Source organism: Sciurus vulgaris (genome assembly GCF_902686455.1).
Source record: "Sciurus vulgaris genome assembly, chromosome: 9".
NCBI lineage: Eukaryota > Metazoa > Chordata > Mammalia > Rodentia > Sciuridae > Sciurus > Sciurus vulgaris.
Genome location: NC_136469.1, coordinates 91,573,583 through 91,588,916, shown reverse-complemented (window position 1 = coordinate 91,588,916; position 15,334 = coordinate 91,573,583). Strand labels below are relative to the sequence as shown.

Genomic DNA, 15,334 nt, shown 5'->3' with positions numbered 1-15,334 from the left:
CTTAAAATATTATATTTCTATAGAATTCATAGTAATGTGAATGTGCCAATAATTAAATATCACATGAATGAAATTTAGTCTTTAAAGTTTAACTTTGATGGTATTATTTTTGTCATTAACAATTGTTCACATTTTCTTGATCTATACCAATAATATATACTATTTGTTGAACCCAAACTATGAACGTGAACTCTGCTAACTGGTTTACATGTATTAATTCATTCAATCCTTTCATCAGTTCTAAAAGTTAGATATCATACCCTTACCCTTTCCCGGGCCCTTAAACAGCCCCTTTCACATGCACAAGCTTCCACTGAAACGGCACACATGGTCTAAAATCATTGAGAAGATTTTGAAAAATTATCTAAACACATATCAAATTGTATTCTTACCTCAAATATTATGCTAAACTAGATTTGAGAAGAATTTACTCAAGAATGAAATATAAAATCAAACCACTAAAAATTAGGGGAATTATTTAGGAGAAAGAAGAGCCTTATACAAAGCAGTTGAGAAAGCTAAAAAGGAAAATGTCAAAAAGAAAAAGTTGAATATACACTAAAGAAATAATGCCTACGATTTCTTTCCCACAGGAGTACAAACGTTATTGGACAGAGTTGAGAGGAACTACACTTTTCTTTTATACCGACAAGAAAAATACAACAGTAAGTAGTTAAATAAATTCAGTTGATTCAATTTTTCCCAATATGCTCTTGTCACACGGTCTATTATTTCTTTTGGATTTTCTGTCATCCAAAAATAAAGATGCTCTAATATAACCAAGTCAGCTGAGAAAGTTTTAATCTGAGGGCTGTCGATTATGATAGGATCAAAGGTAAAATTTCCTGGGGAAATCAGAAGGTATTAACTCATTCTCTTCTTTCTGATCCTGATAATAAGAGCTTAGTTAAAAAGTGGAAATTTTTGGTGTCTGGATATAAATTGCTTAATACCAAGTGATAGCCTCAATTTCCTCACTTCTTATCTTGCTGTAGCATATAGTTATAATTTGAACAAGATAATACCCAGAGCATAACAACATATAATGTCACAAATTAATCTTTCTGTAAAGACAAAAACAGACCCCACAAAGCACAAGAGCAACACAAGGGATTTATTTGTTTTAATTTCAAATTTTGATTGTGTGTCTCATTTATTTCATGAATAAGATGTTTTAGTGCAAATGTTTGCCCACTTTGGAATACTATACTTATAAGAAATTTAATGGGTCAGTAACTTATTTAGATATAAACATTCTATATCATGAATATAGTAGCCTGTTCTTCTTAGAACATCTTTATTAGAGCTGTCATACCCTGATTTAAGGAAAGAAACAGAAATACCGTGATCCAATATATCCCACATTTAGGCATTTCGGCACCGTTAGCAGTGAACTAGCCAAAGACCATTAAAAACAAAAACAAAAAATAAACTTAAAATGGTTCTTTCACCAGAGTTCTGTATAGACAAGATTTATACAAGGGTGTTGTCAGAAACCACAACAAGTTGTTGGGGCTGAGGGTATGGCTCAGTGGTCGAGCACTTGTCTAGAACATGTGAGGCACTGGGTTCAATCCTGAGCACCACATAAAAAAACTGAATAAAAAAAAGCAAAGGTATTGTGTCGTCCATCTACTACTAAAAATATTTTTTAAAAAAGAAGCCATAATAAATTGTTAAAAAATGAAGTTCTCAGTTGTGCATTCCAACTTCCCACTGATGTTAGTAAATCAAAAGCCCATTATCTAAAACCTTGTATGATGCACAGTAAATGAGAGTGTTAACTGTTCTTGTTCACTTACTACAGTGTGGCAAGAGGCAGAACAGCTTAGTGACTGAGAGCCTAGTGGCCTCAGACATATTGCCCATCCTGCCACTGTTAACTGTGGGATCTTGGGCTAATTACCTAATCTCTCTGTGTCTCTGTGTATCAAAGAGGGAACTGGTAGGAAAATGATGACATCTCAAATTGCACAACTTGAAGAAAGTATCATCAAATTTTAAAATAAATATTAAAAGCAGTGGGCACAGTAAGGACACCACAAAGGATAGTACAGAACCCTGGGCCTAATATTAGTGACTTGCTACCAAGAAAAAGGAGAAAAAGAAAAGACTGGGAGAGATCATACTTGAAAGAGGTAAGATCTTTGATCAAGAGAACAACCTCACAGGGTAAGATATATCCAACTTCACTCCCCTCACTCCTCTGATCTCTTGCCAGTGTTCCTCAGGGGCCCAACAGAACAGGAAATCAAAGGATAAGGGAAGTCCTTAATGTCATCCTGAAAGGTCCCTTTCCTGGTGCAGTGTTGGGTAGTAAAAGGGTAAGTGAATCTAGAGAAGCAAGCTACATAAAGAGTTGTAGAGGAGATATTCATAATCTTAGTCTTCAAATCTCTAAATGTAGGGTGAAACATGGTCCATCTCATAAGACTATCAAAAGAATTACATGAGATGGGTTATATAAGAATGTAAGGGAGTACATGGCAGATAATAAACATTCAAACATTTTATGTGCATTATCTATTTACTTCTCACAGCAACTCTGCTGAGCGGGTATATTTTTAATCCCCACTTTTTGGATAAGAATAGTGACCTTTTAAGATTAGGAAATTGTACAAGATCAGACAGCTAATAAAAAGGGGTACAATACAGATCTTGCTCATGTGCTAACCTTCTGAACTACTCTGTAATGAAAATTCTGTTAAAATGAAATGCTGCAGAATTGCTCATTTACCAATTTTGATATTTAAAAGAAGATGCAGAACTTTTGGGTAGTTTTTTTTTTTTGTTGATAGTCTCAGATAGTCACTGAAATGGACCAGGTGAGAATTGTAGGTATTTATTTAGTTTACAGGAGGGCAGTATTTAAAACTGTCTTTATATGTCTGTGAGACTGTCAGGAAGTCATGTGAAAGAGCCATTGAATTTGTTTAGTGTTATTCTAGAGAAAAGGAACAAAGACCAATGAATGGAAATTACCTGGAGAAAAACAGTGGCTTAGTAAGCAAAAACTTGCTAATAAGCAGAGCTGCTTAGGAGACATGAGCTATTATTGAAGATATTCAACCAGAGGCTGAAGGACCACTGGAGGGAGACCCTGGAGCAGAGTCAAGCATCAGGTGGCAGCCATGTTAGACAGCTGACTTTTAAGGCTCTTTGTGACACTAAAATTAAAAACAAAATATATGACTTCCTTTCCTCTAATCAATGGATCAGCCCACAGCACTCTATCTAACTCTACCACCTCTTCCTTTGTTGCTTCCTCTTTTTTGCTGCAAAACTCACTGAGCTTGATCTAGACTGTTCATCAGAAAAAATTTTATTTGTTTAAAGTCTGACTTTGTTTCTTTCTACATCTTCTCCTGTTTTTAAGTCTTCTTTGTTCATTGAACATAAAGAGACCAACTCAAACTTACTCTCAATCACATCAATGTAGAAATGGCTCTGGAAAAATTTTATTTTCCTATTTCCATGACTACCTGATTCAGAAAAAAAATAACATTTATAAGAATACAGTAAAACAAATCATATCACACATAACCAAGAAAAACTAATAGGAGATAGAAAGAAGTCAAGAATGAAGCTAGTTTAACAAAAACAAGCACACACACAAAAACAAATCATTTACAAAGCCTCTGGTTTTTTCTAATACTAGAGGGCAGAGCTGTCCTGTTGCATGCAGATCAGTCCATATAGACCAGATGCTCTGAATAAATGTTTTTGTTTCACTTGGATAAGATAGGAACTTTTTAATGTTCCTATCTATACCATATACCTCAGTGGTATATGGTAAAGGTTGAAATTAGCTTTCTGGAAAAAAATATTTGTATGAATAAATGTACATAAACATAGAAATATTATTGATATAAAAATGTACAGCAAATAGAAAAATGCACAATTCCCTTTATTGTAATTTCCATTTAAAGCAAACTGATTCTCATAGAGTGGTTTCCTTGCTTTTTACTGAATCAGCTTCTTTGAAGAATTAGTTAATATTTTGTCAATTTTTTATCATTTACAATGAAAACAGCTTTGGCTACAACAAACTTAGAAGTTTCATCTGCGTTATTAACATCTTCTCATTTACTTTCTTAAGCCTCGCAAAGTGGCCAGAAGTCAGTGGACCTTGGACCAAATCCGCCAAATCTGACCTTGATTTTATACAATCTGAGCTATGAAATTTTTTTGTTTGTTTTCAAGTGTTATAAAGAAAAAAATGAAAAAAAAAAAACAAGAAGAATATGCGAAAGAGACTTTATACCTAAGAATTTACTATGTGGTCTCTTACCAAAAATAAAAAGTAAAAACTGCCCCCAGAACAATCAAGCCCTGATTTGTAAGGGGCTTACCAATTCCCACGGTATAAATACTCCTGCCATGGCTAATTTCAGCCTATCAATGTGACCTCAGTGAACATGGAATTGAGAATAAAATATACAGTGTTTACCACACAGAACAAAGATATAAATAGCCACAAAAGCATAAAGAATGTAAAATGTAGTAATATGAATAGAAAATTAAAATTTTGAATTTAATTATAATTTTGTTTTAACATACTGAGTTACAAATTATTTTTATATAATTTAATTTTTAATAGTGGCTGGGTTCAACAACTCCCTTACAAAATTTATGAAAACTTAATAATTTTTCATACTTGTATGATTCAGGTACAGCAGACTACCACATAAGGCACTTCCACATGCTCTCTGGGGCTAGGAAAACTGGGGTATCATGCAAAAGACTAATCAATTGAAAGTAAAATATTATTTTTCTTCCAGCTAGAACAAATATGTATGAGCCATGAAATAATGAGATTTTCTTTTATCTTTGTAGTATGTGGACAAATTAGACATAATAGACCTTATATGCCTTACTGACCAAAATTCAACTGAAAAGAACTGTGCAAAATTTACTCTTGTTTTGCCAAAAGAGGAAGTGCAGCTGAAGGTGAGTGAGGAGACACAATCTGTAAAGAGTTGTGGTTATAATAGCATTCACCTCTACACACCCAGTGGATGAAATAAAGAGGAATTACAAGAGGAGCTAAGTTTATACTTTGTTAATATTTCTTGCTCTTTACCAAGAACTACACTTTTCTGAACTAAATTCTAGAAGAACATGTTCATTTATTTAGTACACAAACACAACGAAACCTTATACTTCTACTCTTTGACAAAGTCAGAGATCCCACCTGGTGTTTTTAAAAAGTTGTTCTTGAATCATCAAAGTGAGCTAACTAATAATCAGCCAACAACTATAGTAATAACATAAACATTAAAAGAACAACTTGGAATTAAATAAGAGATGATAGGAGATACTGCCAAAAGATTACTGATTAACCTTGAAAACAATTTTTTAAACCTTAGCATAATAAGAATTACCTGGATTTAGGAATGCCAGACCCCACATAAACCTGATACCCAGAATCTACATTTTAAGCAAGTTTCCTAGATGATAAAGTGTTTAAGGGCACAGAATTGGAATCTGGTGCTATGTTAGTCAGTTTTTTGTTGCCATGACCAAAAAATACCTGACAAGAACAGCTTAGAGAAGGAAAAGTTTATTTTGAGCTTAGAGTTTCAGAGTTTCAGTCCATGGTCAACTGGCTCCATTGCTCTAGGCCTGATGTGAGCAGAGGGAAGTTGCTCAGCTCATGGAAGCTGGGAAGTAGGGAGAGAGAGAGAGACAGACAGACAGACTGACAGACAGACAGAGACAGAGAAAGGGAGAGTGCACAGGAAGCCAGGGACATGATATAATCCCCAAGGGAACTGCCAGTGACTCACTTCCTCTACTCACACCCTCACCTACCTATAGTTACCATTTTATAGTCCATTCAAAATTTAATCCATCAGATTAAATTTTAATACACTGATAAGGTTATAGTTCTCATAATTTAATCATTTCACCTCAACATTCCTGCATTGCCTAACACATGAACTTTTCAGGATACACCTCATATATAAACCATAACGGGTGCCTGCATTTCAGTTTGGGTTGATTTAGGTAGTAGTTGTATGATTGTAGGCAAGTTAGTTAAGCTCTTTATGCCTTTGTTTTTTCACCCAGAAATATGTGTGCTCAGATATAATCCTCTGACTGGAGCATACCTGAACCACTTTTTAAAAATTGTAACATTGTTCCCCTCCCTTATCTATTAGTCATATAACATCTTAGTTTTAGATTAGTGATGTGGAAATTATGTTGCATGAGTGACTCCATTTTGATTTCTAATCTGGTCTATTAGGGCTCAGTGCAGGAGCCTGGTCCAAACAGTGGCCTCCTATTATGTTTGCTTAATAATATTAAACAAAAATAGTACCTGTAGCATGCTTAGAACAGTAGCTGCCATTATAAGTGCTCCAAAGATGTTGCTTGATATTGTTAGTAGTAGTAGTAGTACTAATAGTAGTAGTTTTAAAGTTAAGAATTCAAAGTTTCTACATTGGTTGCCTCAAACTTTAAACTGGTTAATACTAAATAGTAATAAAGTAAGCATTAATTGATATAATGCAGAAATGTTTGCTAATATTTGATTTTTTGAGCTAAGTATAAATTTGTACAATTTTACTTGTTTAGTAAACAAAGAGATTTAAGGTTTATAATTCTTTTTTCTGATAAAAAACAATATTGAAATATTTCATCAGAAACACACATTAATAGTACTAAAAATGAATGAAAATGAATTATTTCTACCTTTCAACTGAATTTAAGTGTTTCAGAAAATTACAACTGTTTTCTTAAACAATGTGCTCCTTGATAGAAGAAATGCATTTTGTCAGTCTTGCTGTTTTGATGGATTATGTATTGTATGACAATATAATCGTATGAAAGTCTAAAGTTATTTGAAGTTAACAAAAGTATTAGTGCTCATAGTCACTCATATATTTCCTTTGTCTTTGTTTTTGTTTTCATCTTTAGACAGAAAATACAGAAAGTGGGGAAGAATGGAGAGGATTCATTCTTACAGTAACAGAGGTGGGAAGATCATTACTATTGATTGATTCATTTACTCAGCACATATTTGCTGAACACCTACTCTGAGTGAAAGTGGCTGAATATATAGCAATTGAAAAAGGCCTAAACTCTTGCACTTGCTCCTCAAAGTCACATTTTTATCAGGCAAATAGAGGGACAAAGAAAATAAAAGTAAACAAACAGAATCATTTCATATTATGATGACTGTTGCAAAGAAAATAAACCAGTCAGTACACTAGTGACTAACAGGTGGTCAGAGAATCTACTTTTTCTAACTTATCTTTTTGACACAGAGATTCTTGTATATTCTAACATTTGTAGCTTACATAGCACTCTCTAAAATAATTTCCAATTCTTTCTTATTCATTTATAAAATATTTACTGAGATATATTTTATGAATAACAGACAAGATGAAAGAGAGAAATCATCAAAATTAAAACTCACCTTTAAACATTAGTTCAATGAATCTTTAAGGGATGAGATGCTTATCTGTTTAAATTGGGTGGCCTCTTATCAGAGACAAATAGAAAGATCTACTGCTTAGAGTTAGCTGTTGTAACAATATAACTACCATTATATTGAATAAAGAAACTATAGCAACTGACTTCAAAACATGAGATAATTTGATAACCAGCCTCCTCAAAAACACCATGTTCAATAATACTTTTAAAGCTTATGAAAAATGTCCATGCTTATTAGGGTCAGTTAAACACAGAATCTATCCAAAGCTAGTTTCTAAGTAAAGCCTTTGGAGTTACATGAAATAAGCACTGCACTTTACCTAGATGTTGGATGCTGGTTCTTTATCTCAGCCAGTAAGTGGTAGAGTTTGGAGGTTCATCTGCCATGTAAGGAAGTCATGAGATGCTAGAAAAGTAGACCAGTTTAAGATGTGATGGACATGTCAACTTGTGGGCATGGGGAAGGAACTCTTGGGGGAATTGTACTTTCTACCTCTGTCATGGATATAAGGGAAGAACTGAATGAAGGATATAGGAGGTTCAACAATAATACAGGCTTATTTAGGACCAATTCTCAGAGTGGGGCCTATTTGAGACTGAGATCTGTCTTCCACTTGGGGTAGATATAGGAGCATGAGGGAATTTTTGCATTTACGCCTGTGCTAGGGTGTTGTCAAGGGAGGGTTCTTGTGGCCGACATCTCTATTCTTTGAGGGGGTCACTGTTCCTTGTAGAACCAGGTGTTTTTAGAACTCCAGTCCCAGAGAAGAATATCCTTTCTTCTTTACATGATGATGGAGTATTGTCTGGGGTTTAGGTCTGGCTGAATCAGAGTGACCTTGAGGTGACTCTTCTAAGATGGAGGATATGTTTCAAAATGGCATTGTCTATGTCAAGTTCTTCCTAACATTGAAAAGGTATCATTGTGCACCACTGTGGTTCTGATGCTGGGGTGCAAGTATCCCAAGGATATGAGAGGAGGCCTCCGGGAGAACACTAAGAACACCAGATAAAACTTGGCGCATCTTCCAGTACACTAATTATACTTACCCATTGAGGTAAGAATAAAAAAATGTTTTTCTATTAAAACATAGAGGTATATTATAGAATATAAAATAAAACTCATGTGAATTTTAGAGAAGACAAGTTCTCTCAACCTTTGTACTCTATAAATGTTTTGGGCTGTGGTCCCAAATCACCATGTGTGGATAGTCATATTTTTGTTGTTAGAATTGTAGTAGAGAAGTGTGAGAAACACAGACTACTGTTGAAGAGTTTAGGTTAGACGTGGCTTTTGAATCAAATAAATAAACACAAGTTGAAGTCCAGGTTTCACAGCTTCTTAACCATTTGACCCTGGACTAGTTATTTAATCTTTCAGAGAATTTTTTTTTCTTTTTGTTTTTTCACTTGTAAAGTGGGGAAAATAATACCTGTCTTATAACATTGTTTTGTGTATGATGCTTCAGAATAATAGTAAGAAGTAGCTGAAAGGAAAAAATTAAAATAACATTTAAAATTTAAGGAGTAACTGTTTTATTAGTTTTTAATAATCCTAATTTTGTTTTTTCTAGTTTGGTATATAAATAAATAGCTTTGCTGGTTATTAAGTAGCTTAGTTACCTAGGGGAATGATCTTTAAATATTTTTGATTGTGTATCTCTAGTGGTAAATTTTTACTTAAATTTCATATTTACAGATGTACATAATAGACAACCAATAACATAAAGCAACAAAACAGTATAGAAAGTGCAGTTCTGTTGTTTTCTTCCCACATTCATGTGGACTATCTTGTATACTATTGGAAAAGTATGCATTCCCCTCTGGTGATAAAGATTATAATCTGATATGGCTGTTCTCTATATGGACTAGGAAGCATTCCATATAGTAAAACATTCTTCCATTTGGACTCTATCTCCCAAGAGAACATAACTGGTCATAATGAGGTAGTAAATTGGAGGTATCAATACACTTTAGGAGGACATATGCAGGCGACTCAGTCCAAAATATATCTCTAGAAAATATAACAACAAAACCTATACACACAGAAACACACCAGGATACAGACCTCTGATTGCTGTTCTTATTATGTTGCATAATAAGATGAAACATATTCTAATTTGTGAGAGAATGAGGCACCTTGCAGTTGCTCTTGAACTTTCCTGCATTGATGTACTAGTGAGCTCAGGATGAAAATTGAGAGGTTGTTACTTAAATTAGCTTTTACTACAAGGTAGATGTAGCTTACTTTGGGACCAGGTCATAAGGTTGACTTATTGGAACAGGTGTCACGCAGCATAGGTTCTAGTTGGTTTAGGGGCAGTTCTAAGACATTCACCCTAGATCAAGATCTTCTCTCTATGATTCTACCCGTTCTTCTCTGTCAGGTAACTACAGCTCCTTAGGACCATAACAGTATAATCTCTACTAAATTAATATGTTATTTAACTGTCTTTCTAGTCTGCCTATTGTTTTAATTGGTTTCAGCTATCAGTTCCACAACACGTATCTCTTTTACCTGGACAAGTTATTAGACTGCACGAAGTCCTAGAGAGAGAAAAGAATAGAAGGATTGAGACACAGCAGCTATCAATTACACCTGTGGAAAAAGAGAAGGAAACAATTAAAGATTATGTGGATGTACAGAACCCTATGCCAGTGTAAGTACACAATGAATAAACCCCAGTTTATTCATTCACTTAAGACTAATATCTAATTATCAAGTAGAGCTACCAACTTGGCCTTATTAAACCAGGGACAATAAAAACTCTTGGAGATAAGCTCTCTATTTTTGACTACCTGTCACATTTCCTCTTCTATGTTATGATCAACATAATGCAGATTTGAACCAAACTTCTTACCACATAGGAAATCCCCTTCTACCCACACCTTTAGACTGAACAGCTATTCTTTCCGGAGCTCAGACCTAAATAAAATTTCCTATGAAGGAGGAAGGAAAAGGCATTTTTCACCATACAACTCTATAATTGACTTGTCTTCTATCATAAATTATACTGAAGAATTTTCAATACTTGTAATGTATTCAGTTGACCAATCAGTGAGTAGTCATTGAACTTGTACTGATGAAAGCCTTTTACAAAGTATGTATTGTTGGGAAAATGAAAGGGCACAGAACATGCTGAACTGAACATCATCCTCCATTTCTCTTCTGTATTGTTGAAAAGATTGTGATCACTTTCCTTCTAGAATCTTGGCATTCTTGTCAATGAAACCTGTCCTGGTACCATCTTTGACATCAGATTCTGATATGTTGTCTATATATACTACAATCACTGAAACCTGCCAACCATTACTTTTACCTGAAACCAAAAACAACTGATAGACTAACAGGTTAAAAGTCACACAGACTTCTTTTTCTTTCTTGCTCAATTAAAAGGTAATGTGTTTATTACAGATAAATAAAGAAAAAATTAAAATCATTCCTGTCCCACTATTCAGAGATATTTGCCATTACCATTTTTTGTGTATTGCCTATCCTGCCTGATTTTTTTTCAATGAATTTGACTATGTATTTTACTGATTACAATATACATTTTAGAATGGGAAGTACTTTGTTTTTTATTTGTGCATAAAAATACCACCAGTGTCATATAAAGATATTACATAAAAAGCAGTGAGTTCAGAAATAACCTTAACATCAGTGATTTAAAGCAGACATCAGGTAAGAGAAGCATTTAGAAATGTATTGTGACCCTGAAACCACCATCAGATATTTAGCCAAGATCTTGTTTGTCAGCTGAAACTGAGAATATATTGTTAATTGTTGTCTTAGATTTTCAAATGGCAGTGGTCATTACATACTGATCAGCTATACTAAAAAAGAGGCTTTAGAAGAATGAGGGAATGAGGGCCTTAGTATTAGTCTACTCAGAGTGGCACACACTTGTAATAACAGATAGTTATGATTATGTAACTGTTACATAATATATAACTAGAAGTTTTAAGAAAATTTAATAACTAAAGCTCTCAAAGGTATTTTGATAGCATTATTTTTAACTATTGGCATCCATCAATGAAAAACAAAGTCTGTTTCTATCTTACCCCTGTAGATGCTTTTATACAGTTTCCCGGAAAGAAGCAACTGAGATGCTGGAAAAGAATCCTTCCCTGGGGAATATGATCCTGAGACCTGGTAGTGACAGTGGAAACTACTCCATCACTATCCGGCAGGAGATAGAGTATGTAGAAATTTTTAAAATGTGAAGAATTGTTAAAAGCATGACACCACTTTAGAAAGCAAAGTCATATAAATTCAGATCAGTACCTGCTATGTGTTTTTTGGGGGCCAAAAATATAAACATAATGGGGGGAGGGAAGGGTTAGTGTTAGGGTTAGAGTTAGGGTTAGGGAGGGGGGCAAGTATGGAGGAAGGAAGTACTGTATAGAGGGTAAAGAGGGGTGGGAGGGGTGGGGGGAAGGGAAAAAATAACAGAATGAATCAAACAACATTACTCTATGTAAATTTATGATTACACAAATGGTATGCCTTTACGCCATGTACAAACAGAGAAACAACATGTATCCCATTTGTTTACAATAAAAAAAAAAAAAAAGATTTGACCTAGGGGGGGAAAAAAAAAGGATAGGGAGGGAATATAATATAAAATATATTCTTTAAACTCAACAAATAACATAGTTGTATTCATTCTTTCAACCCAACAAATATTTATTGAGCCACTACTATGTGCAAAGTAATTCTCTGAGCACCAAGAGTACAGAAGTGAAAAAACAACAAACAAACAAACAAACAAACCCCAACCCTGGTTTACTGTAAGACTATACATAAATATACAACTTAAAATATCATATACATGGTGTTAAGGTCTGTGGAGTAAGATAGAATGGAATGAGAAAGATGGGAGTTCTCAGTGGTGATATAAACAGAAAACCTTTGTGTTGCTATAGATTTAATAGAGAGCAGTCATGGAAGACCTACTTGATTCACTGACATTTAAGCAGAGACATAAAGGAAATGAGAGAACAAACTAGGACTATGTCTGGGGCCAGAATGTTTCAGGTAGCAAGTACATTTGCTTGGGGGCAGAAGAATGCTTGACTTGTTCAAGAAACAGAGGGACCATATATATTTGATAGAGAGAGCAAGGAGAAAAATGATAGGGTATAAGATTTCAGAGGTGGGGCCAGGGAGTCGTTACTAGGACAAAAAATTCATTCTGAATCACAGGAGAGTACTGGACTCTTAATATAATCTGCTTTATCTACAGAAAGAGCTCCTTAGGAGCATCTTGAGGAGGTTAAGAATTCTTTTTGATAAAATGATTTAACTTTGATGAAGTCTGTGACACATAAATGCAAAAGTTGAATTTTCTATTTAGTTAGGATGCTTCATCTTTTAAGGGCCACTTCAACTTTCAGAATCTGTGAAAACTTGCATTTTTTTAGGGACTCTGACTTAGTTAACACCATCATAACTGATAACATAATTAAAATATGGAAACTTTTATCCTACATGAAAATATTTAATAAATTATTATTTCATATAAAAGCATAAATAGAACTTTAATTCTTAAATTTACTAGTCTTCATGGCAATAATACTCCATTAAATTATTTACTATAATATATTTACCAATAAATTTGTCAGTCTATCCAAAATGTATCTGTAATTCTAAATAAATTGAATATGAAAATACTGAGAGTGAATAACAAGGCAGTAAAAATTAAATAATAACTTTCAGGAAGAAATTAAACATGGTATTATGATCACATTGCTAATAAGAACCATAACCCAAGAAGCTTCATTCACTTGTCTGTTACTCCATATAAATAGAAACTTTTCTTTATACTTGTCATACGCACTGAATAGATAGATGGTGAGAATGTTAGATGGCAAATCAGATCCTGGTTCTGTTGGAGGAGGGTGTATGTACCTCTGTGTCTGTATTTTTCCACAAGGAATACCTGTCGAACTTTTTGGGACTTCCCTGTTTTTTGTTTACTGTAAGTTAATATTTGTTAGCTGATAACATAGGCTGTAATAACAAGTTATCATAAGCTAAACATTAACATTGGATTTTCAACTCCAATGAAATATAGTAGAATATTATAGATGTTTTAGTTTAATATATTTGATTTATAACTTAATTGACTATCTTGAACCAAAAAAAAAAAAAAAAAAAAAAAGACTGCTGTTAAATATCAGTGAGCTTAGAACTCCTGAGAGAAAAGTAGACTTTTCTGTTTTATGTCTCCTGGGTCAAGGAGGTTGACCTTTTACAGGGTTTAGGACATTGAGTGTCTCATAAAGTATAGAATGTCTTTAACTGTTACCTTCCACTTTAAAAAAATAAGAGGATATAAAACTGAATTAAATTTACATAGATTTTCTTTTCTAAAAGAAACATAATCTAAGGGCTTAAAAGTAAAATTAGGTCACAAAAGACAGTTTTTTCCCTCATGTATTCTTTCTTGGTCTAATTGTTTTTACCCATTTTTAAAATATGCATTTTTCTGCATAATAGAATATTTTAAGGCAGTCGACAACCAATCTTTGTAATGCATTTTGCATGTATTAGAGCTATGAGAAACAACACTGTTTTCCAGTTATGATCCGATGCTTAGGATATGAACTTAACATCACAGTAATTTTTACTTACATTTGTATTGTATTTAAGCTATATTTTAAAATCATAAGAAATAATTTGCAAAGAAGTTCATATTAAATTACATAATTCTAATTTTAGTAAACTTGGTCCTACTTTGAAATCAGCTGATGGTCATAAAAACTTACACAAGATTGGATAAAACTAACTCTCACACCCAGTTCATATTTAGAAATCCAGCACTGAGGCAGAATGGTCTTACTAATGCATTATTTATTTTAGTATGTGCTTATTTAGACTCTGGAGGATATTTTATACATAGAAATGGCTTTAACCCTTGACACGTAAATTTCCATTGTGAGCCAAATAGATGCATTATGTTTAGGATCATTATCTGTGTTCTCTAATGTATCAAACAGACCTTTTAGAATGCTCGATTTTAGTATTTTCTATTTAACGGGTTACTTAATTTTTAAGGATAGCAATTATAGGGAATATGTGAATTTTAGCTTAAAGAATCTGATGGAAATCTAAACTATTATGGAGCACCTGTGTTTCCCACAAACCAATTCATTCTCTTTCGGGCAGGTTATAGGAGAAATGTTCAGTCATGCAAGTTAGAAGAGTGTGTCTGGTAAAACATGAGCTGGAAAGGACAAGTGGGTTTACAAAGCAGTACTTGAAAGTAAAATGTTTTCCATCTGTTAACAGATCAGCAGTGGGAGGGAAGACCATTCTCAGGAATAAACAAAAGTCATTCAAAGCCAAAATACCAGGTGACTCCTCTTTTGGTGGAGAATACCATCTATCTCTACCCAGCCCTGTGGCAAAGGAATTCATAAGACTTAACGCTGTTCTTGCAACAAACTTCATGTTCTTGGAATTGTTACAGCTAGGTGCCATGTTTGTATTATAAACACTTTGAAAAGCCATTTGCTAAGCAAGCAGTAAAACATATTTAGCCAAAGTTCATTTTTTCTTTTCTGGCTAAATTTGAGAACAGAAACTAGGAATGAGTACTTATAACCACATTTAATGCTACACATTTCTTTTTAAAGAAGACTAGTTGCTTCATTTTTTAAGTTATAATCAGGAAACCTTTAAACAGCAAATTTTATTGATCTTGACTTTTTTTTCCATCTTTATTCCTGTGGAAAACAAAACAAAACAATATATGAAAGAAAACCAAGTTTAAAATGAGTCAAGGCCTAAATGACTTTAATGAAACTTTTCCACCTTATTTTTGCTTCAGAGTCTAGTTTTATTTATCAGAATATCCAAAAGCGCCTGCTGTCACTTTTCCTCTCA

General features: G+C 33.7%; 1 protein-coding gene across 8 annotated transcripts in view; it reads left to right on the top strand.

Moving 5' to 3' along the window:
* STAP1 (signal transducing adaptor family member 1) overlaps positions 1–15,334 on the top strand; it is a 59,989-nt gene that overhangs the window by 16,030 nt on the left and 28,625 nt on the right. For 6 of the 8 annotated variants that reach the window (XM_079153711.1, XM_079153709.1, XM_079153708.1 and 3 more), the window contains 5 exons: positions 594–665; positions 4,837–4,950; positions 6,925–6,981; positions 9,904–10,103; positions 11,514–11,642. In XM_079153711.1, the coding sequence (XP_079009837.1) occupies positions 594–665; positions 4,837–4,950; positions 6,925–6,981; positions 9,904–10,103; positions 11,514–11,642 (572 nt within the window). The remainder of the gene's footprint in view (positions 1–593; positions 666–4,836; positions 4,951–6,924; positions 6,982–9,903; positions 10,104–11,513; positions 11,643–15,334) is intronic. The other 2 variants (XM_079153712.1, XM_079153715.1) reach the window with 2 other exon arrangements.